The sequence below is a fragment of the Mizuhopecten yessoensis genome, unplaced genomic scaffold (assembly GCF_002113885.1).
Source record: "Mizuhopecten yessoensis strain PY_sf001 unplaced genomic scaffold, ASM211388v2 scaffold6211, whole genome shotgun sequence".
Lineage (NCBI taxonomy): Eukaryota > Metazoa > Mollusca > Bivalvia > Pectinida > Pectinidae > Mizuhopecten > Mizuhopecten yessoensis.
Window position 1 is genome coordinate 760,581 of NW_018406436.1, and position 26,581 is coordinate 787,161.

The 26,581-nt window shown below is 32.6% G+C and overlaps 1 protein-coding gene across 5 annotated transcripts; it reads left to right on the forward strand.

Annotated features, from left to right (window-relative positions):
- The first annotated feature begins 1,096 nt into the window (after positions 1-1,096).
- Positions 1,097-25,334, forward strand: LOC110451817 (tripartite motif-containing protein 59-like). Of its 5 annotated transcripts, XM_021500011.1 has the most exons (14): positions 1,097-1,171; positions 2,722-3,454; positions 8,168-8,194; positions 9,926-9,952; positions 10,251-10,277; positions 11,687-11,719; positions 13,498-13,521; positions 13,850-13,876; positions 14,366-14,391; positions 14,921-14,948; positions 16,208-16,237; positions 18,638-18,664; positions 19,085-19,114; positions 20,754-25,334. In XM_021500011.1, exons 2-14 carry the CDS (start codon positions 2,797-2,799, stop codon positions 20,759-20,761), a joined length of 972 nt encoding a protein of 323 aa, XP_021355686.1. In that variant the 5' UTR covers positions 1,097-1,171; positions 2,722-2,796; the 3' UTR covers positions 20,762-25,334. The 5 variants fall into 5 exon arrangements, with proteins under 5 accessions (XP_021355686.1, XP_021355685.1, XP_021355688.1 ...); XM_021500010.1 differs by lacking the exon at positions 1,097-1,171 and having other exon boundaries at positions 2,591-3,454; XM_021500013.1 differs by lacking the exons at positions 1,097-1,171; positions 14,921-14,948 and having other exon boundaries at positions 2,591-3,454.
- The last annotated feature ends 1,247 nt before the right edge of the window (positions 25,335-26,581 follow it).

Here is a 26,581-nt window from a genome sequence, read left to right on the forward strand (position 1 = left end):
TTAAAATGACAATAGTGTTACAAACTGTTCAGACAACCACTTCAAGAATCATCGAGCAGTGTTTGACATTGACATTCAGCTAGGAGAATGGTGCAGCAATAAACACGAAACCGACGAAACTACGACAGTGTCGGATGAAGAAGAGCTGGACATAGAGGCTCAATCAGGACCTGCGTTCAGAATCAATAATTTACAACCATACATACACTACACGCATGCATATTACACAAACAATACTAAACCAAACTAAACCAAACCTGTTCGCCCTTTTTTGAAACGAAACCTCATAATAAGAGAACGAATGCGTTCCTTCTGTTTGATATGAGGAGTGGCGTAAATAATGTTCATGTAACTTGTGCCCAATCCTTTTGCTTTTTGACAAAAAAATATGTTTAAAAAGGAGTAGTAGTGAAAAGGCACAGTGTGCGCCACCTTGCTGAGCCGTCCTTAAATGACCATAGCTGTTGATAGGACGTTAAACAATACTAAACCAAACCTTGCTGATGAGACAAGAAGACTACTTCGAACCTTTTTTGTACATCAAACGATTCTCGCGGTCTCATACCTGTAAATTTGACTGGCTTTGAAGTCGGGTGTTTCTCCTCTGTAATCTTCAAAAGACACGACTCAGCCTGGCGATTGGTCTGGTTTTCTTTACCTGAGACCAATCAAACATCTATCTTTGTGCATTCAATTTTGTCATGACATATACCAAGGGTGCAGAGAGCGTAACCGAGCGTAACCCCTGGAGTATCGAGGGGGATTCTCGGAATGGATTCCCTAACTTTGATTACAATTTTCCGGACAACAAACTTGTTCACCATTGTGTTATTACCATTGTTAAATGTAAGCTTGAAAGTCGTATTGCATTTATGTTTAGTACATGGTCTTTTGTGACTGTGAAAAATCGAGAATTTCGGTATTTTGTACTTGACCTGTATATTCTGGATATAGTACATGTATCATTTTTGTTTTATTTTGATGAAAACACATTTCAATTTCTTGAACTTACATTGACTTAAAATGTACAGGCACGTGCTTACTCGAGCCTAAGGCAGCCACGCTACTGTTAGTTGACTAAATAACCATTTTAATAGAAAACTTTGCGCGACCCTACCAGGATGACAGTGAATTACGAAAGAGACATTTTTGCTTCATATCATTGTAACAGGTTAGTTGAATATTGTTTACATCTGTTGTCAGTCATATATATACGTCTAGACCTGGCTCTACCATCACTTTCTAACATCCGGGTTGATAAACGCAGTATTATTTTTACATTCGGCACACCTCGGCTGATCTCCATCTGACCGAGGCTGTCTGTCAGATGGGGAAACTATTCCGTATGTAAGACAGTATTTTAGAGAGGTTTGCCGAATGTTATTTTTAAACACAGGCGTAGGCTTTTCGGTGAATGATTGGGTCATGACCATGTTATGTGCCTAAGTGTCAACCGAATACACATAACTTACGCATACTGTCTCTTATATACACAATGTATTAGGCTTAATGTGGTAATATATAGACGGCATATTACAGGGTAAAAACCTCTGATAGTCAACAGAGGAATTTATTCGGTTATTATGTATATACATGTATATTATATAATGATATGTTAAGATTAATATTATCTGCCTTTGTTATCAGAACATAACCAAGACAATCTGTAGACAAAGTAAGATTGTGTGTGCTTTATCACATATATGACAATTTATTCTAATTTGTTTCCTGAATCTCTAGATAAATACATATGAAACAGTTTTGACTGTTTTCCAATACAATTTACAAGGCAATCATAGACTGCAGGTCAATAGTTAAAATATTGCCTTTTTGAATATTGACTGGCAAACTGATTGGCTAACTGCGGCGTACAACAACCAGTTAAATTTATATTACCGTTCGATAGTTTTGACTGTTGCCGCCAGCTTCGGCAATACAAACTCAAACTCGATCAAAATAAGACAGAAAATATGAACAAATGAAAGACTTACAAGGATACCTAGAGTGTACTTCTTTTGCTTCATTGACGACATTCACAGTGTAAATCTAGGTTCCAATAAAGTAATGTCATGTCTCCGAATTGAGAAGCTGGTTAGTGACATCGAAACAACATGACACACGAACTCTCTTTGTACAGACGTCATGTACATACCACCCTCTATTTGATTATCTTCTTGCGGAATGTAAAATGGTCATTGTAAGCAATTTTTGTACAATAATTTTAACTAATACTACTATCCATTTATTGTAAAGCGCTTTAGAGTAATTTTACAAATTATATAGGACGCTATATAAATGTTGTATATTATCATAATTATTACTTATGAGCATAATCAGTTGCATTGATCTTTATATCTGACAAGGAAGTAGCATATTTTATCATCAGCAATATCAGTGTACAATAGCTGACAATACTGTTATCCTCGGTTGTTTGCGATGTTTATTTCCTTGTCTGAATTTACTGTAACACATGCATATGGTCTCCATCCACTGAAGTGGGTACACACGTACAATTTCAGCGTCACCCAATAGGATTTTATCTAAGCAAACATCGGTCTGTTTCACACGTACATTAAGTACTTTGATTTTATTATGTGCTACTTCGGCGATGCTCTTCAGCTATAAATATAATTCCTGTATTTCCGCCACAACTTCTCAGATGCATTCACTGTGGGCGTGATAATGCACTAAGTGTAATTTGTTTATGATTATTTGTTCTAGTAGCAAGACTTTGGTATTGTGAGACAACTACGAAACACACCAGGTATTATCGGGTGAATTTTAAACATTCATAGGATGGCAGCACCAAGAGCACAGGTGGTGTGTCGACCACACGGATATAGCAAGTGTCCATCACACACCGGTCAGAAGTTGTCGTTATGCTGTATAAATTGTGATACACTTGTATGTGTACGATGTGTTACATCTAGATTTCACAGAGGTCATGAGTTCGAAGACTTGAGTGAGGCAGTGCAGAGAGAAACTGAGAAATTACAACAAATCCTCAACACCAACGAAAACAGTGATCTCGTTCAGATAAAAAACGATGTGAGTAGTATAAAAATAGAGATGGCCAAGAATAAAGTCAAACACGACAACATTTCTGCTTTGATCAAGTTGAGAGTGCGTGAAATAAAGGAGGAAGCTGACAAGCAGGCGGAGATTTTGCTCGGTGATTGTGAGGAGAACGAGACAGAGAATCATGGTAGGTTGCTGGACTATCAGGCTAGACTTGAGAATCAGCAGAGAGATTGTGAGGAACAAATAAATATGTTAAAAATGACACTTCAGTCTGGGAATGAGATCGGAGTGTTCGACACTAGACATAGTACTAAAAGTTTCGTTCTGGGATCCGCTCCTCTTAAACTAGCAGCGTATCAACCATCTACATCTGTATCTGAAGTGGTCAGTATGGCGCTCGGATCTTTGGTTTGGCCAATGAAGCAGTCAAAAGGTAAGTACAGAGTGTGGTTCTAAGACTACATATTCAGGACAGTGAGGGATGATTTACATTATAGGCTTTGTATTATAACAATAAACGAAATCTAATAATCATATTGAATAATGGTTCTAAACTGGTTCTATAATATCGACTGCTGACGGACAAATTTACCTCAAAAGATTTCCAAAAATGCAGGTTGATGAACAATATGGACAATTTTTATGGTCGCTATTATGCTCGCAGTAGGAAAGATGTTATTTCCTCGTGTGATGCTCCTTAGAGTACCTTGTGGTTTTGTTACATCATTACTCGAGTTCTTGATGTCAGAACGTGACATTACTTGGATTTGACCTATATTTACATCGCAGATGTCGTCGATGAAACAGAAGACGCTGACCTTTCCGGAACACCTGGTCTTTTCTCCTTGTACATTTGCAGTTGTCTTCATTATGGCTTGTCAAACGTTGCAATATTCAAAATTTTATATTTGAATCCAATAATTGTAAATATATGTGCAATATGTTTTATTTGTATTCAATAATTGTAAATATATGTTCAATAAAAAATATATATGTTCAATAAAAAAATATATACATGCAATAAAAATATATTTATGCTCAATAATATATATATATATGAAATAAAATACAAATTTGTTCGAAAAAATGTTTATTCGACAATAAAATAATTGTTCGACAAAAGTTTATATGTTAAATAAAAAAATATTTGTTTTCAATACAAAATGTATTTGTGCACATATGTGCAATAAAAATATATTGCTTTGATAATTTGCATTCTGGGAAAGCATCGTTTGACGGGGAAATCGAAAGTATAATCTCGATCCTAAAACGCTTAAAATTCGTTAGGTCTACACACTACACATCTATGGACTTCATGTATCCCTTTAAGCCATGTATGTATGCCTAAACTATCAATAATGAAATAATGACTTATCACTTGTCGCTCATAAAGAAGTAAATACACAGGTAATTTATTACTTACAGCAACGGGAACATCTATTGGTATATGTTCTCGAATTAAACACTAGGCCATGTGATGGAACACAGTTGGTATTTACACACAAACAGACCCTCTCCCTCCCTCCTCCCCTTTATTTCCCTTTCTCTCATATCTTTATTATATATATGTTTTAGCTGTGGTCTGAGTCTCATTTCGAATTCTGGAGGGCCACTGCATTGCCAAAAACAACAGAAAGCAAAGCAGAATTTGACAAATTGTCACACACAGTTGACAAAAACAAACTGTTTTTGGAGTTGCTGACAGCATAACGTCAAGGAACCTCTGACAAAGTTGAATGACTTAAGTGCATTTGACTGCTATGGTCAATCGTACCTTCCCCAACCACTTTGCTCATCAAAACATGTATCAAAAAGATGTCATGAAGTTAGGAATAGCATACACATGTTCTATACATGTATGAAGATACCTAATAATTTTATAGAAGACATTCATGTAGGACCTCCATGCTACCAGGTAATTCCTTTAATTTTCATACCAGTTAAATGAAAAAACAGGTGTTTACTTCCATGAAAAAAATCAGTTTGCTTTAGAATATCCTAATTTTCTTCAAAACATGCCCATAAGGAGTTTTCAAATTAAAAAAAAATTTCGATGTCATACTGTCAAGTTTTTGGTTAAGGTCACAGGTAAATTCAAATGTAAATTTATACCAGGGGATCATCTTTAGGTCCCTTGGTCCTCTTGTTTTCAAAAGGTCATATAGGTAAACATTTAATGCATAGTGAGCTTTAAAAATCTTCTTACAATTCAAGTCCAAGGGTTTCAAAATATGATTATACCTAGTGGTCAGTTTTCAACCCAGGCTAATATGCAATTTGAAAATCCTCTTCTTTAACATTGTGAGATCTAGGGGATCAATAACTGGCATGCATGAAGTCTTAACGATGCAGATTCAGGTTTGTTCAAACACGAACTGTAAGCCAAAGGCGAACTTATAACCACCTGGGATGTTATAATAAGGACCTGTTTCCATAGGCACTACCTGGGATGTTATGATACGGACTTATTTCCATAAGCACTACCTGAGTCCTTATTGCACCTGACAATCACAAATAATGCTTAAATAGCACTTCAGTCGTCATCGAGGACATTCAGAAAAGTATGTATAAAAGATATGTCCACGAACTTTGGTTCATTATATTCTCTCACATATTGAAGTAAGTGGAAATCTGTTTTCTGGAGGTCCCAAATTATAAAACTAAATGAAACCTAGTATACCAGTGGTGGGATTTTGTCTGCTTCCATTATGAAATTTGGCCCACTGAATGTTTTGTCAACAGCCTTCTCTGAAATGGAGAAAACACAAAGACTGCAAGTATTAATTAATGCAGTATGCTCTAAAGCTCATGGTTTAACAGGATACATTTATTTAAACTCCCTATTCCTTTTGGCCTACATTGAATTTTCGCTCTTTTGGTCTACGCTGAACCCTAACCTCATGTTTTAACTGGATAACATTTTTGAAACTCAATAGTTATTTTTGGCCTTTTTGGACTATGTTGTATTTTGAATTCCTTTGTATTGCTTCATCGCAAAGTCCGGGGACCTTTTTTGAACAAACCTGAACCTGCATCATTAGGACTTCATGCATGCCAATTATTGATCCCCTGGATCTCACAATGTTAAAGGAGAGGACTTTCAAATTGTTTTTTAGCCTGGGTTGACGCTTGACCACTAGGTATAATCGTGTTTTGAATCCTGGGGCTTCAATTGAATGACTTTGAATCCAATACTAGGCAATCAGGGATGCAAAATGAAAAAGCCACTTGTCCAAAGAGTTGTTAGAAGATTATTTAACCCCATATGTATCTTGGCCTGTAAACCTTTACCCATATGTAGTGTCTTGGTCAAAAGTGGTTTTTGAAAACAAGATGACCAAGGGGTCTGAATATATTCACGTGGTGTAAATTTACATTTGAATGGACATGCGACCTTATAATCAAATACTTGACCTTACGACACAGATTGTTTTTCAAATTGATCATTGCTTCATTAACTACAATTTCTCAATGTGCACGTCATACACTAATTTATACTATTATCAGGTATCTTCATACAGGTATAGAACATGTGTATATCATTCCTAAGTTCATCTTTTTGCTACATGTTATGCTGAGTGAAGCGCTTCAAAAAGTCATTTTAAGGACACGGTTACTTCCAGGTACAGTGTGGTCAGCGTTTTTATTGAGTTGTCACATTTCAAATCAAGTGCTGTACTCTGGTAGATAATAGTATGGTGTAATGCTGGGAGTCCAGGATTGAGTTGGGTTAGGTTGGGTGGGTTCGGAATGGGAATGTGTTTAAAGAATAAGGGACGCAGTGGCCTGTATAGCTCACCTATTATTCAAGAGGCCCCAGGTCCAATTTATTCATTTTTTTATAAAAAAAGTTTTTCAAATATTTAAACGCACTGGATCCTTGTGACATTGAAAGTGAATCAAGATTTTAACGGTTTTATTTGACACCTGCAGTCTAAACACACTGTCAGTCACTTATATCACTTATTTAAAAATAAAACCTAAATGGCATGCATGGTAGACGTTTATGACAAAAATCTTTTATTTTACACCAATAAAGAAACAAGTTATTTTAACTTCTACTAATCACTCTTGTTAAAGGGCGGGGGTCTTAATGTTGGAGGAAGCTCGAGAACCCGGAGAAACCCACGTGGTTGAGCAGTTGACCCGTTACCTTTCCACATCCAATCGAGGAATCGAACCCCAGTCGCCTTGGTGACAGGCGAATGTGTTTTCCACTGCGCCACCTGACCACCAAGGACTATTGGTTATTTAAAAGATGGTATACATCCGTCACAAATATCCGTCTCCTAGCCTAATACTGGGTGTTATTATAAATCAGTATCCATTAGTCATTATATTTATAGTGTAAATATAAGCGCGCGCGAGTTCGGGGCTAATTTGGCTTAGTCTTAGGTGTGCTATGACCCTTATCAGTATAGCATATGCATTTAAGACATTTTAATCGAATCCCTGTTGTCTGTCTAAGAGTTCTAGCTGTCCATCCAAATGTATCTGTCTCTCGAATTAAAAAAGGAGGGTTCTTCCATACATGTATGTAGNGATATTGCCGCGCTGCTGTAAGTTATGAATTATCTATGTTTTCACCTTTTTTAGCATATGAGCGACAATTGATCAGTCAGTATTGATAGTTTAGGCTTACATACATGGCTTGAAGGGATACAAGAAGGTTAAATATTTATAGTGTATACGACATTGTTGTAGATCTAACGAATTTTACTTCGTTTGTCTGAAGTGTAAATGAAGCGTTTTAGGATCGAGATTGTACATTTCGTTTTCCCTATCGTCTAATCAAACACCCCGTTACAGCAAGCTGCCGTTGTGGTCACACAATGCTTTCCAAGAATGCAAACTGTCGAATACAAATATTTATATTGCACATACATACATGTTATTAAATACTGATATTTTTTAATTGAACTTATGTGTTTTCGAATACATTTTTTTTTTCAAACGAATATATTTTTATTGCACAAAAATTATTTTATTGAACATAAATATTTCTAATTGCATATAAATGTATAATTTTTTTATTGAACATGCATTTTGTTTATTGGAAATTTATTGAATATAGATATAAAATTTTGAGTACGAATTTTTTGTGTAAAAATCGCAAAACTCCGTATTCTTTTGTCGTTTTTTTCAGAACAAAGGCCGACATCAAGACCATTGAGTAAGTTTTTTTCAGCATTTCTGTAGTATTCAACCATTGGTAAACTTTAAGATAATTCTTTATTGGAACAAATGAGTCACTGATACTTTGTATGTTGGCTTTAAGATCTTAATAATTTTTTGTTGTCGCAAACTTTGATATTTAGCACGCTGCGTACCTAATCTGTATAGTATTGGTATGCGTTGTCACATACTTATTACTGATATACATATACATATGTATTTTATTTTCGAATACATTTTTTTTCAAACCAATATATTTGTATTGCACAAATATTACTTCTATTGAACCTAAATATTTTTTATTGCATATACATGTAAAAAATAAATATTGAACATGTATGTTTTTTATTGAACATTTATTGTATACAGATATAAAATTTAAAACATAAATATAAAAATATTGAAAATTGAAACGTTTGAAAAATCATACTCCATGCAAATCTTTCCTTTGTTCATATAATTTTATAGCTTTATTAATTTTGAGTTCGAATATTTGTAAAAAAGTTCGCAAAATTCGGTATTCTTTTGTCGTTTTTTTCAAAACAAAGGCCGACATCATGACCATTGAGTAAGTTTTTTCCAGCATATCTGTAGTATTCAAATATTGGTAAACGTTTAAGATAATTCTTTAATGGAACAAATGAGTCACTGATACTTTGTAAGCTGGCTTTAAGAACTTAATAACTTTTTGTTGTCGAAAACTTTGATATTTGGCACGCTGCGTACCTAATCTGTATAGTATTGGTATGCATTGTCACATACTTGCTACTTGTAATACCCCTCCTGCCTCGATAAATCGCAAAAATAACACTTGTCTAACATATTGTATCTTGATTTGCATCGAGACTCGTTTGACTTCGTTAGATTTAAAACATATATATTCAACGTTTAGTTGTTGTTTTTCCAAAATGTTTGTTCTATCATCCTTTTTTTCATGTAGTTTTGTTTTATAACGACATATCCGAGAATATAAGAGTTTTCCTTGTTCTAATAACTCAAATAATTACATCGTATAATTTATTCCTTTTTTCTCTCCTAACGTAGACACTACGTATGAGGGGGGAAATACCCGCAATATTTTTTGGGTCTCGTTCCGCTCGTTAAATTCATTCTATTTCAAAATATAAAATACAATGTAAAACGTTTCGCTAATTATAATGCAAAAATGTTAACAATAACTCAACAAATATTTCATAACTTAAAGTTATGTTTTATTATGTTTTCTGAAAACGTGGACACTACTGGGTTCATGGGCATCGTTTTACTAATTAAAATAAGCACAGTATCTAGCTTACGATAACACAACTATATTGAGCAATTAAAGAAAGTTTAATTATAAATACCTATTAAGGAAGTTTACGCAATGCAGAAAATGTGTTGACAAATAGTAGTAGGCAGCAGTAGCTCTCTAACGTCACCACAACTTTTGTCAGAAGAAATGTCGACTAAATATTAATAAATTAGAAGTAAGACAAAATTAATATCTCACAATATCGTGATACTAAGTCAACATTTTCGAGGCAATAATGAGGTCAATAATGTAATCTTTCCTATTCGAAGGCTGGTTTGAAATTTTATTGATTACGTTAGAATTTTTAGATGAGTTTTTTTAAACAATTAAAACTTACTAAGGAATACTCTAATTTGAAAAATATTATTCCTAGAATGAATTTTTTGCAGTTGTATTTTGCATCACTGACATCGATCAATTCTTTGGTACTTTTTTCAGAACACAATCCAACAGCTGAACGATGGCGTAAGTAAATAAATAAATAAATAAAAAAATAAATAAAAAAATAATCAATGTATTTAACTATTTAACTATTTGGCCATTCATATGATCTTCAAACACACATAGTAGATTATAAGGGGAAAGTAAAGAGATGTTTCAATGCCTCGGTGTTATAACCTCATGTTATGACATCAAACTAATATAAAAATGGAAAACCTCAGCTGTCGTATTGGAAAATATGTATAAAAGTAGAAAAAAAATACCAATAAATTGTATTCAGTTATATTTTGCATTACCGACATTGTTTGCTTTTGTTTTTCAGAACAATGGCCAAAAGCAGAACGACTGCGTAAGTGTTTCCAACATTATCTAATATCCAGCAATTGACTTGGGGTAACAAATAATTCTTCGGAACAAATGACAACCAATGTACATTGAGTTTGACAGCAAGAGCAGAGCAAACACATAAATAAAGTTACGTGTATGAAGCAGTTCAATTTAACCGACACATTTTTATATATCGACAATGATTTTACTCGAGAAAGTCCTGGGTCCCATAGGATCTTGTTTAGCTATTAAGACGATGATTTTACTCGAGAAAAGTTCTGGGTCCCATAGGATCTTGTTTAGCTATTTAGACGATGATTTTACTCGAGAAAAGTTCTGGGTCCCATAGGTTCTTGTTTAGCTATTTAGACAATGATTTTACTCGAGAAAAGTTCTGGGTCCCATAGGATCTTTTTCAGCTATTCAATGCTGAATCTTATTCATCACAGAGCATTAATGTTTTGTTAACCTGTATTTGGCAGAACTTAGATAATATAAAACAAAGCTTACACATCATAAACCCAATCCACAAAATCAGTACTGCACAAGGGTTAGAGTTTCAAGCATCTAATGTAGACCATTGATGAACAAAGGAACAATTTACAGGATGTATGTTCGGACTTATTTTGATCTGTAATAAGTAATATTAGATTTTTAGGGCTTTCAATCAACACTCGGTAACCGTGTTACTACCAGATATTTGCAAATCCAGCAATGCCTCGAATACTCAAATGGAAAATGGATTTTTCTTCCAATAACATTCTACGTACACGTGGAAGGCTTCTCCTGACGCAGGCATGGTCTCCGTTTCAACACAAAACACATACCATTCATGATCTTATTTTTATTTATTTCGTTTTTTATTTTAGATATTGGTATAAAAACTTCTATGACCTCATATTCTTCGCATGGAATTGCTCCAAAACATGGCTTCATGGTCCAGAACGTTCCTTTCTTATACAAAGTGTTCAAACAGAAAACAACATCCTGCTGTTTTTCGCGTTGTTTTTAATGAGCTTGGTTGTATGAATTATGAACTCCACATCATTTGGTTACAATCAGGTTATTACCATATTATTGATAGATGACCTAAAGATTTCTATTTTTCAATGACAATAGGTAAATTTGCTATGCCCCGTATACTGTCTGTAATACAATCTGGTCTGCACAACTCCTACATTATCGTGAAATTCAATGGTGCAGTCAGTTCACTCTGCAGTCGTGCACGTGCGTTTATTGGAGTTAATCCCCTTAATATAAATTGTTCGCAACCACTCTACTTTAAAATAACTATTTAAACGGTTCTTGGCACAGGGACGGAAGGATGTGTATGACAGGGTGTGTATGTGGGGGTATAAGTCTGCCATTCTTGCATCAGTTCTAGTTATGATTTGTTATATTGTTATTTATTGTTATTGTTTTACCTTTTAGAGGCAGCAAGTCGTATCGTGTCGGGCGGAAATGGTACGTTTTCTAAATATTATTCTTGTTTCTAGTTATTAACAATGGTTAGCATAACAAACTGCAGTACATCATCAGTAATCTTTATACATTGTAATTGAAATAACAGTAACATGCAAAATTAAAGGGTAAAATATAACAGACGGTAAAGTTGGTTATTATATTAATGTGTTTATAGTTAAACACCTTATCATATCAACACTTACTTATCAGTATCAACATAAATGTTCAGTATTCGACATTAAGGATGTACACCTCTGAGAAGTCAAATATTTCCTGTATTAAACTTTTTTTCTTATATGGATTTTTGGAAAAAGGAGTTAATGGCATAGTAGAAAATGCAAAAAAAATAAAAATATGTCCGTGTGTTCGTTTTTGTGCTATGATCGGCCAAAGATACCAATTTAACACAACATGTGATTTTAGGTGATTTTGGGGGTTTTGTCCATTTGCAGAACAAATTTATACAATTTCTTTCAAGTGTGTTATCAGATGTGTATGAATGTTTGTAGAATTGATGAAAATATTATTTTCTTTTAAATTATGGAAGCAACATTTTTTAATCTTATTCTTTTAACTCAGAAAGCCGATTTTAGTTACTGCTACCCCCTATTTTTGAATGAAAAAATATTCATTTTTTTACCATTTTTTGCAGTTTAAACGCTTGATAAAAAAAGTTCTGCTATTAAACTTTTTTTAATATTTAATGAATTAAATGAAAATGTGTTTCTCTTTCTAAAATATCTACAAAAATGGGGGTGTCAGTGTCCTTCATTTTTGTCCCATTATCATTTGTGTTATTTTTTTTTTTATCTTTTTCGGGGTCGAAAAATCAAAAGTGCTTCAGTTACACTAAATATGTAAAAAAAACCCATCAATAATGTATAATTTTCCAGTTTGTTGCATATTATTTTTATCATATTGAACATTATAAAGTTGTACAGTAAAATTGAACCTGCTACAACTAAAAATGGCGACACAATGACAATTTAAGTGATCAATCTAGTGTCAAAAAAGGTGAAACTTTGGCCTTTTTTGAAGCGCAAGAAATACACACTAATACACATTTTCAAAATGACCGCCGAGTTGGTAATTTATTTTTAAATTCTTGTAAAAAAAGTTTTACAAGCAACAGGCATCTAGTTTTTTGACATATTTTTCAGATGCGTGTTTGCTAATAAACTTTATCATAATTTGTTAACTATTACAAAAACCCATTACACCAGATCAAAACGAGACTTAAACGTGATTGAAACCTCAGAAGAGTACATCCTTAAGCCCAAAGTGTTGACATATTTTATCTAAATCAGTTTCGTTTTCATAGAACGTTTTCCAATAAAGCGAGTTATGAATGTTTGATGGCTCGAAATTGAAGGCCCAAATATTGACATGTTTTACCTAAATCAGTTAACGTCTTCCAATAAAGTTAATAATAAAGTCGAGAAAAAAGTAGACAATTTATTATCATTATAAAGTAGACACTGGAAGTTGTGTCTAAAGTCTTAAAAAAGGACGTCATTTGAACACTTTAAACTTTAATTTTAATTTGATGAACATCAACACTTTCCTATCATACATACCCATGTATATTGAGTAGACAACACTCAATCTTTATTATGCATATATGTTTAAAAAGATTGACTTTGTCTACTTTCTAACTCCATCAGTTCCTATTTGTCAAGAAAATGCACAATGACAAATCAGGAAACTAACATTGCTAAGGTCAATAATCTTGCTTATGATAATTCCGAGTAGACTAAACATATGTTTTATTTTTTCAGAACCAAGGAAGCACCGACGACGCCGTAAGTTTTACAAACGTTTCTTTTCCGATGGCCATTTTGACAAATATTCAAGTTTACATCAGAAAATTAATAGGCTCTGTACTTAGTGTTTGCATTTAAGCTATATACAATCAAGAGCATATCAAAATACGGTAGTATTGATGAATAGCTAAATATACAGGACGGCAATTTATATAGCAACAGATCATCATCAAACCTATAATTATTGTGTTTTGTTGTGCATTATACATTTAGAAATATCACACTTTGATCACCTTTTAATTCCTGTTATATATATAAAAAAAAAATGTAATGCAACTAACCCATTATAATGTTTGTTCAAAAACAGCACCAAGAAACGAATCTAGGGAGAAATGTAAGTTTTATTGTCTTTTACGAGTACTTATTACTGAGCCAAACAAAACCAACCAGCACAGTCATTTAAATAAGAAAATTTGCAGCATCAATATTTTCATATAATATGAACATTGCGCACTTAATCACTAGGAAATAACTGTAAAACGCTTGAAAAAATCAAACGGTGATATTCCGGATAACCAGTTGAATATTGGAGATGACTTAATCAAGCGCTTGTAATTATATGCTCGCTTATCCGTAATGGTGCATATGTTTCCCCTAAATACACATTCACATGCACATTCGCATCCTGCGGTCTGTATTTAGGGCAGTGATATTTTATATAAATGTATCACTGTTTGACAGATAAAACTGGCATTTCAATTTTATAGTTGGTTAAATGTGATCATGACGACGTACATAAAAGAAATACAAGGAGAACAATAGCAAAATGTATACAATGATATTAATTGTATTGATTATTTTGATCCTTTTGTTTCTTTTGTAGTTTTAGCAGAATTCACCAACAATTTTGTAAGTTTTACAAACATTTTTTAATTGTCGTGTAAAATATAAAGGCTAACAGATCGTTCTTCATTAGAAAAATAACAGCATTTGATTTGACATTGAAACTTGAAAACTCAAGAGGATATTTAACCACATTAAACGACGTAGTTCAGTCTTGCCTTACGTTGGATTATCACACTGATTATGATTTGGGGAAGTCATGGGCCTCATCATATCATATGTATTGTTTTGTGTGTTTATTATATAGATTTATATCACCGTGTATTTAATTGTTTTCTTACAATAAACCATGTTCTTCATACTCAACAAATATCCGAAATATTAATGTAAAACATATTTCTATGTTGAAAAAGCTATTTTATCAACAAGTTATAAGAATGTATATTTTAGCAAATACGTAGAATCATGGTCAGAAATATAAACGATGTAAACACTGGTAATCATTCAGAACATAAGAAGAATTCGCGTTCGCGTTTTTATTTTTATTTTTTTGATAATACGTACACATATTCTCTGTTTTGTCTTTCAAACACAGGATCGATTGACGGATCTGATGCAAATAGGTATGTATTACGAACATTTACTAAAATACCTTGCAATTGGTCCCAATTCTAGCCCAGTCAAATCGATTCAGGATATAAAAAGCGATGTACTGAGATGTTTAACCTTTTAACTCTTTTTACCTAATGAAACTTTTTTGGTAATTGTATTACTTATTTTAACTTATTTTTAGGGTTTATTTTTTTTTTGTCAGGCGAGGAGACGACATAAATGTTAGTTTTACAGGCATTTTTAAAGTATCATGTTATTTAAGAAGTGTTAAAAATGTGCCACCATTGTAAAAAAATAATTGTTTTACATTCCATAATATTTTAAAGCTTTATAAAAGCAAAACATGTCAATATTGTTATTCAGTAGTTTCTCAAGCTGTTTTCCGTCGACATACTGATATTGTTCTCTGTACTTTATGGAACAGTAAATTTATATTCCATGTAAATCATTTTTGTTCATATTTTTTATCGATTTTGAGTTCGAGTTATGGTTTTGTTGTCACTTTGGTGTTCTCCTTTTGACCGTTCGATTATACGCTTTATCTGTACTTTACGACTTAATGTTATAACAGTGGCTTTCTTTGAAGGTTACGTGTTTAAATTAAGTTACAATGTTACAAGTAAGATACAGAAGATGAGGTGTAGATATTTAGCCTTAAGCTTTAGTTTGCTTATTTTTAAGATTGTTGAAATTTTGACCCTGACCCTCTTTAAAGGTCAGAGGAGTCAGTTATGTATCCCTAATTCATCGAATAACAAGGGAACGATACATGCCCAATGGGCCTCTTGTTATGAGTTTATAGCACATCTGCTTTGAAGTCATCGTGCACTATACAAATTTCACTTTATACATACGATTTGGCAGAAATACTGACAAATATCTATATCAGTATACCTTCAAAAGAAAACATTTCGGTGACATTATATCATACCGTAGGTAAATGTCACATATGAAGCTGAAGTAATCCCAAGACATACAAAACAAAGGAAGTGAGTATTTACAAATTAAGCACGTCGTCGATGTAGAAAGCCAAGCAAAGTAAATGTTTACTGCACCATACCGTATCAAAGAATGACACTCCATAGGTAAAAAATAAAAATGTAAAATGTATCGAAAAATGTTTCCTCATAATACTGGTTGCAACACTAACTCATCAATTAGGCAATCCGTTAGGCAGATGTGTAAAAATCGTCATTTGTGCTCCTTTTATGTAACATATTATTCATAGTGTATTATATAACTAACCCATTGTTTCATGTGTCCAACCCAGCATCAAGTGACGAAGACTCTGATACAGGAGGTATGTTTAGTGGTTATTAATTAACACAACTTGATCAAGCGCGGAGGAGAGATTAATTGATATATTAAGAAGCTATCTGTTTCAATAATTCGATATAAAACTGTGACGTCTTATGATGACATCAAACTATTTCAAAAAGGTCAATATCATACCTTCTCTAGCCGTGCTATTTCAGAAAACATTCCCATAAGTGCATGTGTGTATTGGTTAAGAAAATAGCAGCTCGTGATCATGATTGAACGATTTACGGCCATTAATTAGCATACAGGGCCCAGTTGTTCAAAAGATGATTAGCTTAATCAGTGATTAGCGGAAATTTTAATTAAAACACAACCATTGAATTAGTTACAACTTTCCAGATATCAAATGTTTAGTTAAGTGAGTTAACATGCAAAAATGAATATTGACGAAATTATTAAAGGTTGAGAAATGTCGTTAAACAGTGACTAAGCTAACCACCTTTTGGACAATTGGGCCCTGGTCTCATTTCTATCTCAACATTTTCTCTATTTGTATAGAGAAGACGTTACCTGAAAACTAACATCGCTAACGTAAACCATTTTCGGTTGTTGTATTACTGATTTCGACTTATTTTTTGGGTCATTATTTAAGAACAGAGACGACAACGTTTATCAAGTGTCCTGTAATTAAAAATAGGAAAGATATTAATTTCAATTTGTACGTTAGTATTGACATTGACGCTGTACAACAGTATATGATAGCATAGCATAACACATTAGTATTGTCAGGGAATTGTTAAAATATTAATTTAGCAGGCGTTTTTTGAACGTGCATGTTTTTAAATTCCAGATATAATGAACAATACGAGATCATATTTAATTTAAATATATATGTCAGAATGGTTGTTGTTTTAATACCTTTTGTTACTGGATGTGCAAGTACTATATTAACGTGTATTGATCTGTTTTTACAAATGTGTATAAAGAATTGTTCGGTTTTGCTTTGACGATATAACCATTTTACTCATAGGTACTGTCAATAGCTGCATGCTTATTTGCCATAAGAACCATGAAAACAAATGTCTTCATTCGACACACTGAGATATTTCCCTTCCTTTTCCGTGATAAGTGGCTAACATTGTATTTGTGATATTTAGGAGGGTATGTGTTCACAGAACTGCGGTAATAAAACTTTCAGAACCAACCAAAAAATATTTTCAACAACAGTATTTATTGCATTTTCTAAATATGCAATTACCAAACTGCCTCCGACAGTCCTTTTCGGGGGAAATCCGTTGAGCCTATATCGACATGTGCCCAGGGGTAAAAATTAAGCACCCAGTTTCATTCTGTATGATCGTAATACTGTAATAGGTAAAATGTTTGACACAATTACACAAATACACTGTAGGGGTCGGTTGTCTCATAGCAAATATTCATTTGTTTCATATAATTTACATCACAATGAGTCGCGTATTTTTTGGATGTCAAGGCACACGCAGACATGTGTTTCGTGAAGTTAACAATATAAGTTCCTTTGGGTATTAAAATATCGAGTTATATCAATTTTATAATCCTGTTTGAAAATGAAACATTGACAACATTTAAAAGATCGAAATTGAAACAAGTATTCGTAACTTAAACTTTCATCTTGTTAATATTACTGACTTTGACTGATCCTCCGATTAATCTTCTATAGCAATCAATCATTAGACAGAAAGATTTATCAATTAATTACATGTTGTAGGCCAGTAAAATTGCATGTATATTTCGTATTTATAAGATTATGAATAAATGTTTTAAAATACAGAACCTCTCTCTTATGGTTGAAAAAAAAATGAAAAATTAACACAGGAATCTACCGTGGAGTTTTAAACTTTTATTACCATTATCATTACAAGTTAACCATAACTGATATTTTCATGTAAATATTACTAGAATAAACTCGGCAGCAAGGTCACAGTCAACCTTGGGCACATCAGAGTCAACCACCTTGCTGTGTACAATATTTAGACGATTTGTGTTGAGGTTTACAATTCCTCAGAATTCCTATCAGTAATAAGCATATAATTTATAAACATATTTTTTTCATAATATATATGTTCGGAATGAAAACCTCAGACAATCGTTTAAGCAATATGTTCAGTAGAAATGTCGCCTTAATGTAATTAATTTGCAATTCAATTCAGGGTAGTTCTACTTTTTTTTAAGTATGAATCCTGATCAACATTTGCGCAATTCCCACAACCCCTGATCATAACCAAAGCCCTATATAGTTCCCCACTGTATTACGTACCGTATGGCATCACAATATTGTATCTCTTATGTATAAGACCATAAACAGATATTATAAAGAAGAATAGTTTAATTCTCATGGACAATAGTTGTCGTTGTTATAACTTTGTTTTAACTCATCCCGTGATGTATCTTTCAATTGCAGCATCGAAAGACGATGTTAATGATGAACGTAAGTTTTAAAACATTAATCTGAATCAATACATTTTTTTAAACGTCGATATTTTATCCCATTTACCGATTTTAACTATCTCATAAATATGTCACTTTGTTTATTGTCGTTTCAATGTTATTGTGACACAAGTTGGAATTTTTCAGTTATTTCTTGTAATGGAATCATCAGCATATATATACTCCTAGATATTATATTGCAGAAAACATTCTCATTAGAGATCATATGTATGGAATTATAAAACATATTATAATAGATTGCTTTTGGGTCCAACGTTTATTATTATACTTGTCTTAAATCCATCTAACTTTATTTGTTGTAGAATGTGTAGAAATATTTAATCTAAAAACTAATTTTAGGAAAATATTTTCAGTTACTGTATTACTGATTTCGATTGGTTGTTTTAATCTTTTTTTGTAGTAGAGGAAATAATTCGACGACACCTCAACAGTAAGTTTTACAAACCTTTTTCAAATGCTTTGTCATTCCCAAAGGGTAGCACATTTAGCCTTCATTAGAAAAATGACAACCTCTCTACATAAAGGTTGACATTGAAACTTTATAAAAGAAAAAGTATAGCACGTTCACATAATGTTACGAAGAAGTTCAATAGCCGAAGGTTTCTGCATCTTTTTGATTCTGATGGGTTCATAATTATGTATATATCATCTTTACTTTGTTTTTAATATCCTTTACATTGGAGAATACCTAATTGATATTCATCGTCTGTCTGTATGTGCTTCCTAGCCTTTTATATTTTCATCTGCGATATCTTGAAGCTAATATTATTGCGTCGGCTTGTATATATATACACTGTATGCAATACTCTCGATGTGTCCAATGGACGAATATCACGGGGTCATTTGCCCCAGTAAAATAGTATACCTCAGTGCAATAAACATACTAAGTTCAGTTAATATCAATGAACTCCCATAAATATTATTTTCTATTTTAATAACAAATGTTTCCTGGGTTGATGTTATTTGTAAAAACAGCACCTTTTGCCGGGGCTGTGTTGTATAGGATGTACAAGAATTATTGAAACATTAATCTACTAATCGAATATAACTCCCCGTGTTCTGAGAGATTAAATGAATCACCAAACAAACCCCGTTGGTGCTGCTATGGAAAATTTGTCAGCATGAATTACCAAAAGGAAATAATCTTAGTTGTATGAGAAGGTAGAATACTTCTCTTTGCATTATGACTATGATCGACCACAGTGTATGTTTCATGGGCGACTATTTATTTCTTTGTTCATGGTGTTTTATGTAATCGTTCAGGTTTCTGTCTTGAAAAGGGGGCGAATTGCCTCTAAAAAGTTGACAAATTCCTTCGGCTGCATTGTAGCTATTATACACTTACTTGCTTATGTATCTATTTAAGTAATACGCATCCAGCGAATATGTGTTTGTTCGGATCCAGTGTTAATATTGGATCATTCAGCTCTGATTAGAAATTAATAGCACATTGTTTTGTTTTTAAGGGCACATATTTATTTAATTGAAAATACACAAAAAATCATTTTTTTGAAAACAATTGTCAGTTTTGTGTTATACTGACAAATGCAGTGCTTCCTTACGAATTTAAATAAATTTACTAAGCTAAAATGATAGTTACGAAGAATTTGAATATGATTTGGTTATTTTCTTAGGAGGCACGGTAGTCTAGTGGTTGAACGCCGGGCTCGTGATATGAAGAAACGAAAAGATAAGAAGCATGTCGACGAAAAAAAGTTGGGCCTCTAGGATGCTTGGCAAGGAAATGTGTACTCATTAAATAAATCGTTCTGCAAATAACTAAATCATAACACACCTAACAGAATTGTAGCAGTGATGAAAACTAAGGAATGCTATAGAACATATTAGTCTAGGAATGGTCAAAGGCATATCTGGTATTGAGGAAATCCCATACCAATCGAAAGAACTCAATATTTTTGAAACTCTAACTAATGATATATCTGTTAATAAAATGTGCTTTTATTTTCTAAACAAAACATTTTGCTATTAATTTGTAATCTGGGCTGTATAAATATATATATTTAGCTGGTAAGTATATACTGTAAGGACACGTTTCTTTGTCCTTATAGATAATTAAAAGCGGATGAAATAGCCGTTCTGATGATGTCGTTGCCGATTGCCGTTTCCTGGCTGGTCCTTAAACAGGAGTTCGGATACCAATGGTTGAATGTGTTTAAACAAGAGTTCGAATATCCATGGTTAAATGTGTTTGAACAGGAGTTCGGATACCCATGGTTGAATGTGTTTAAACAGGAGTTCAAATACCTATGGTTGAATGTGTTTGAACAGGAGTTCGGATACCCATGGTTGAATGTGTTTGAAAAAGAGTTCGGATACCCATGGTTGAATGTGTTTGGACAGGAGTTCGGATACCCATGGTTGAATGTGTTTGAACAGGAGTTCGGATACCCATGGTTGAATGTGTTTGATCATTTGGAAGTCCGGGAAGAAATAATGCATTCATAGTGTACTGATTTCGTACAGGGAAACATGTTATTTCATTCCCTTTAGGAATTAAAAAATAATTAAAATCATTCATATGCATAACTTTGAAGTGTACTATTGTATAGCATTGATTAAACGTTTAGCAAGACCAACTAACGAACGGCGGAGCGTTTCTTCACGTCACCTTTTTTATCAGCCGTCTGTAAACAGTTTGCCTGTCCGCAGGTTCCTGACGACATTCTTTACAATTAGTAACATGTATATCGTTTGTAGTTTAATCATCTATATATATAATCTGAGATTCACACATAATTATCATGTTTTATACCTTTAAGCAGGGCACTTTTGAAACAATATCAGCTTAGTTTGTTTGCCTCATTTACAGGAAAATAGCTTCCTCTCATTCATTTTTCACCATTCATCTTTTTAGGTATAACCTTTTTGATATAGCTTCAGATATTCTTGCCGGTTAGCTAAAAGCTACTATAATTTGAACTATGGGAAGCGGTGTGGTTAACTTACAGTTTTTACGTTTTAGCTTTATCAAAAGTTTCATATTGTTTTCCATTTCAATTTTTCCCATGTACAATTTAGGCAAATCTGTATTGTTCATTATTGGATTTACCTACAATTTTAATTCCTTGTACTCTATCTTACAGTAAAGATATAAACTACACTTTTAATTCCTTGTACTCTATCTTACTGTAAAGATATAAACTACACTTTTACTTCCTTGTACTCTATCTTACAGTAAAGATATAAACAACACTTTTAATTCCTTGTACTCTATCTTACAGTAAAGATATAAACTACACTTTTAATTCCTTGTACTCTATCTTACAGTAAAGATATAAACTACACTTTTAATTCCTTGTACTCTATCTTACAGTAAAGATATAAACTACACTTTTAATTCCTTGTACTCTATCTTACAGTAAAGATATAAACTACACTTTTAATTCCTTGTACTCTATCTTACAGTAAAGATATAAACTACACTTTTAATTCCTTGTACTCTATCTTACAGTAAAGATATAAACTACACTTTTAATTCCTTGTACTCTATCTTACAGTAAAGATATAAACTACACTTTTAATTCCTTGTACTCTATCTTACAGTAAAGATATAAACTACACTTTTAATTCCTTGTACTCTATCTTACAGTAAAGATATAAACTACACTTTTAATTCCTTGTACTCTATCTTACAGTAAAGATATAAACTACACTTTTAATTCCTTGTACTCTATCTTACAGTAAAGATATAAACTACACTTTTAATTCCTTGTACTCTATCTTACAGTAAAGATATAAACTACACTTTTAATTCCTTGTACTCTATCTTACAGTAAAGATATAAACTACACTTTTAATTCCTTGTACTCTATCTTACAGTAAAGATATAAACTACACTTTTAATTCCTTGTACTCTATCTTACAGTAAAGATATAAACTACACTTTTAATTCCTTGTACTCTATCTTACAGTAAAGATATAAACTACACTTTTAATTCCTTGTACTCTATCTTACAGTAAAGATATAAACTACACTTTTAATTCCTTGTACTCTATCTTACAGTAAAGATATAAACTACACTTTTAATTCCTTGTACTCTATCTTACAGTAAAGATATAAACTACACTTTTAATTCCTTGTACTCTATCTTACAGTAAAGATATAAACTACACTTTTAATTCCTTGTACTCTATCTTACAGTAAAGATATAAACTACACTTTTAATTCCTTGTACTCTATCTTACAGTAAAGATATAAACTACACTTTTAATTCCTTGTACTCTATCTTACAGTAAAGATATAAACTACACTTTTAATTCCTTGTACTCTATCTTACAGTAAAGATATAAACTACACTTTTAATTCCTTGTACTCTATCTTACAGTAAAGATATAAACTACACTTTTAATTCCTTGTACTCTATCTTACAGTAAAGATATAAACTACACTTTTAATTCCTTGTACTCTATCTTACAGTAAAGATATAAACTACACTTTTAATTCCTTGTACTCTATCTTACAGTAAAGATATAAACTACACTTTTAATTCCTTGTACTCTATCTTACAGTAAAGATATAAACTACACTTTTAATTCCTTGTACTCTATCTTACAGTAAAGATATAAACTACACTTTTAATTCCTTGTACTCTATCTTACAGTAAAGATATAAACTACACTTTTAATTCCTTGTACTCTATCTTACAGTAAAGATATAAACTACACTTTCAATTCCTTGTACTCTATCTTACAGTAAAGATATAAACTAAACTTCCATGTTGGTCAAATATGCAATTCGGAAAATATAATAAAACATATTCTGTTGCGATTAATTAGTTGATGTTTCAGCTATTGTTCGGGTAGGGTGATTGGACTACGGGACTGTAAGAATGTTCAAGACAACTGACTGTATTTATCGTTTCGACTCGTGGTGCCGATTTATTCTTTGCTTGTTAATGTTGTCGGATTTGTTTTATTCACCTAAATCAAAAACGTGGGAGATTTCCGCCAAGAAAAATTAACCAGTAAGAAGAGTATTGTTAACCTTGCCAATGCTTGCTAGGCTTTAGATAACGATTAATTCCTTATATTTACATCTCTCCCTTGTTCAGCTTAGTAAACGATGACTGCGTATAAATGAGCGTATACGCAATGAAACGCAATGAAAATAAGGCTCGGCGGAAATATTCCTGTTTTAAATATGGCACCGTTCACGCTTCAGCGACATAACTGTTCGATGACAGCCATTATTTGGTTCCTTCAACATCTAGAAACATGGAACATATTCGGTATCCATAATGTCTGATTATATAACAAAGGAATGCTGGCAAACGTCTTATTACATGGATGAACATTCAAAATTCTTTGACTGTAAAGTAAACAATGGCAGCTTCCTTTTGCGACGTTCGACCGCGTCGCTACCAGCGCAGTTAGTCTAAGCATAGACCTAAATTTACTTTAGGTCTCTGGTCCTAGTGTGTAAATGCGTGTACATAACGACCGTTATAAATGAATAGATAAGTTCTAAGTGCTACTAATAATATTCAATCATAAATTTAAATGCGACGAATAGAGAAAAATAGTGTTGTTCACTGCGTATTTTCTAAATTTACCCAAATATCAATGTAGATTCACCGGAGCTATATCATCCTAGCAACCACGGCTATCGTGGTTACCATCGAAGCAACTCGTTTCGATTGTCTTTTTCTTTGCAAAGCATTTTATCATTATTTAAGATGTAAATAAAAGGATTGACCTTCATTTTGACGGCGTATACGGTAGTATGAACGCAGTTGACAACGAACATATTATTTATGGAGCGCGTAACCGTATGTGCCGTCAAAATGCAGGTCAATCCTAAATATTTTATGTTTAATTATTTAAAATGATATTATGTTTGATATGACATGTTATTCATTTCATATCACATGTAGCGTGATTCCTTATAATTCATTTATAATTTCTTTTTACATTAAAACATAAAATAACAATGCATTAACTAACTATAGTAACACATATATAATCTAGTTCATTGGTGCTTAATCGGTCTGCTATGTGTATTCTATACTATTTTTAGTGCATTAAGATATAAACGTTGAATTGTGTCTATTATTTATCATATAAACATATAACTAGTGCATATTTCTATATTTTTCATACAATAACATGAAATCGATGTCATATTGATCTATCATTAAACAATTAGTCGAGGAAAAGTTTAACGCATTTCCAAATTAATAGTTACGTTAATTTGTGTGTCAGGTTATAATACGTCATCTTTTCCCCTGCATATCCTTTCTTGATATTACTGATGCAACACCAAAAACGTGAAAATGGTACATTGTTCCGTAAATGAGCTCTTGAAGCATAGACATTTTTTTAGCTATAACTTGCATTTTACTAGGCTGATCTGGTTCAAACTATGGATATTTATTCAGAGAACCTTAGGTCACAATACTAGAAGAACAAATAAGGTATAATCATTCCTTATTTTTATTTATATGTGTACGTTAAAATGTATATGTTTATGAAATTGCATTTCATTATTTTGCCCGATTTCTTTGTTACATTGATCTTGTTCATTATAAAATTACTATACCAGGCATGTCATGAACTTTTGTATAGTTTATAATTTAATGCGGATCCTTTTCACATAACACAATTTCTTTTCTAGGTAACCCCCATTTCTCTACCCCCCNTTTTGTTGAAAGAGATCACTGATTCTTCAAAATGATGGTTTGTCGTTTTTGTAAACAAGTATGTTGAAATTTTGAAAGCATTTAAAATGTGCCTGTATAAATACAGAAATGTCAAAATGAAGGCATGTCAGAAATGAGTGTGCATGCCTATATAATAAGGAGAGAAATATTGACGGATCCATGGAGAGTTTGCTATGTCATGAGACTTGTTTTCTTCAAAGATGAGGAATTTGGTCAGAATGTTAGAAATCTCCCTTTCCTGGTCAGATCTTCCGTAGATCTCGGACATTACCACTGAATACATGCATTTAAAACCGTGAAATTACTTTAGTAGCGAAATAATTATTTTTAAATGTTTACTTTTAATTTATTCAATTCATTAAATATTCAATGTATATATGTTTGTAATTAACAATAACTTGTTTTGATTGCCATTACGATTTTCTATTTCATTTATGAGCATATTCACATGGTAAGTGCCAGGCCTACTATATGAAAAAAAACTTTCACCAAATGACATACCTTGGGAGGGAGCTGAGGGGAACAATATTTATCCAATGATAGAACAGTAATAAATATACTTCAATCGTTATTCACATGTCTGTTTTATTTCATCATAATACATTCTATTTACATTAAACCTATTTGCATAAAACATGTTATTTACAAAAAAACATCTTACTTGAAGTTACATTTTACAAATTTACAAATGTAAAAGTTTTGTACACAAATAGCTGCAGTAAGATCAATTACTGACCTCGTTTATGATAAGGATTTGATTGAATAATATACATAATAGGGGAACAGTAAACTGATATCCAGCAAGGAACTCTGTCACATCACCACCATATCCAGCAAAAAACTACTGACCATCCATCACGGCAAACAAATTAATGTTCATGTTAGTAAGTACATATTGTAGGTCAGACTAAAACAGATACATTTGATGAACTAGATAAATCTGTTAGGTATGTCTTAAGGCTTCCCCAAAGGAGATAAGAAAACAAGTTGCTTATGTAAAACAAATAATTGCTGAAATGCACCTTTCCATAACTGTATATGAGTCCGTGCCTTGTTACCTGAAGGACCGCAATAATATATTATCATCAATATTCTAAATAAAACGAGTTGAAATGGTAAATAACTAAAAATAATAACAACTTCATTAAATGTCTGATCTACCAGCAAACTACAAAATGACAATCATTCATATTTCAAGTGAACCATTGGGAATATTG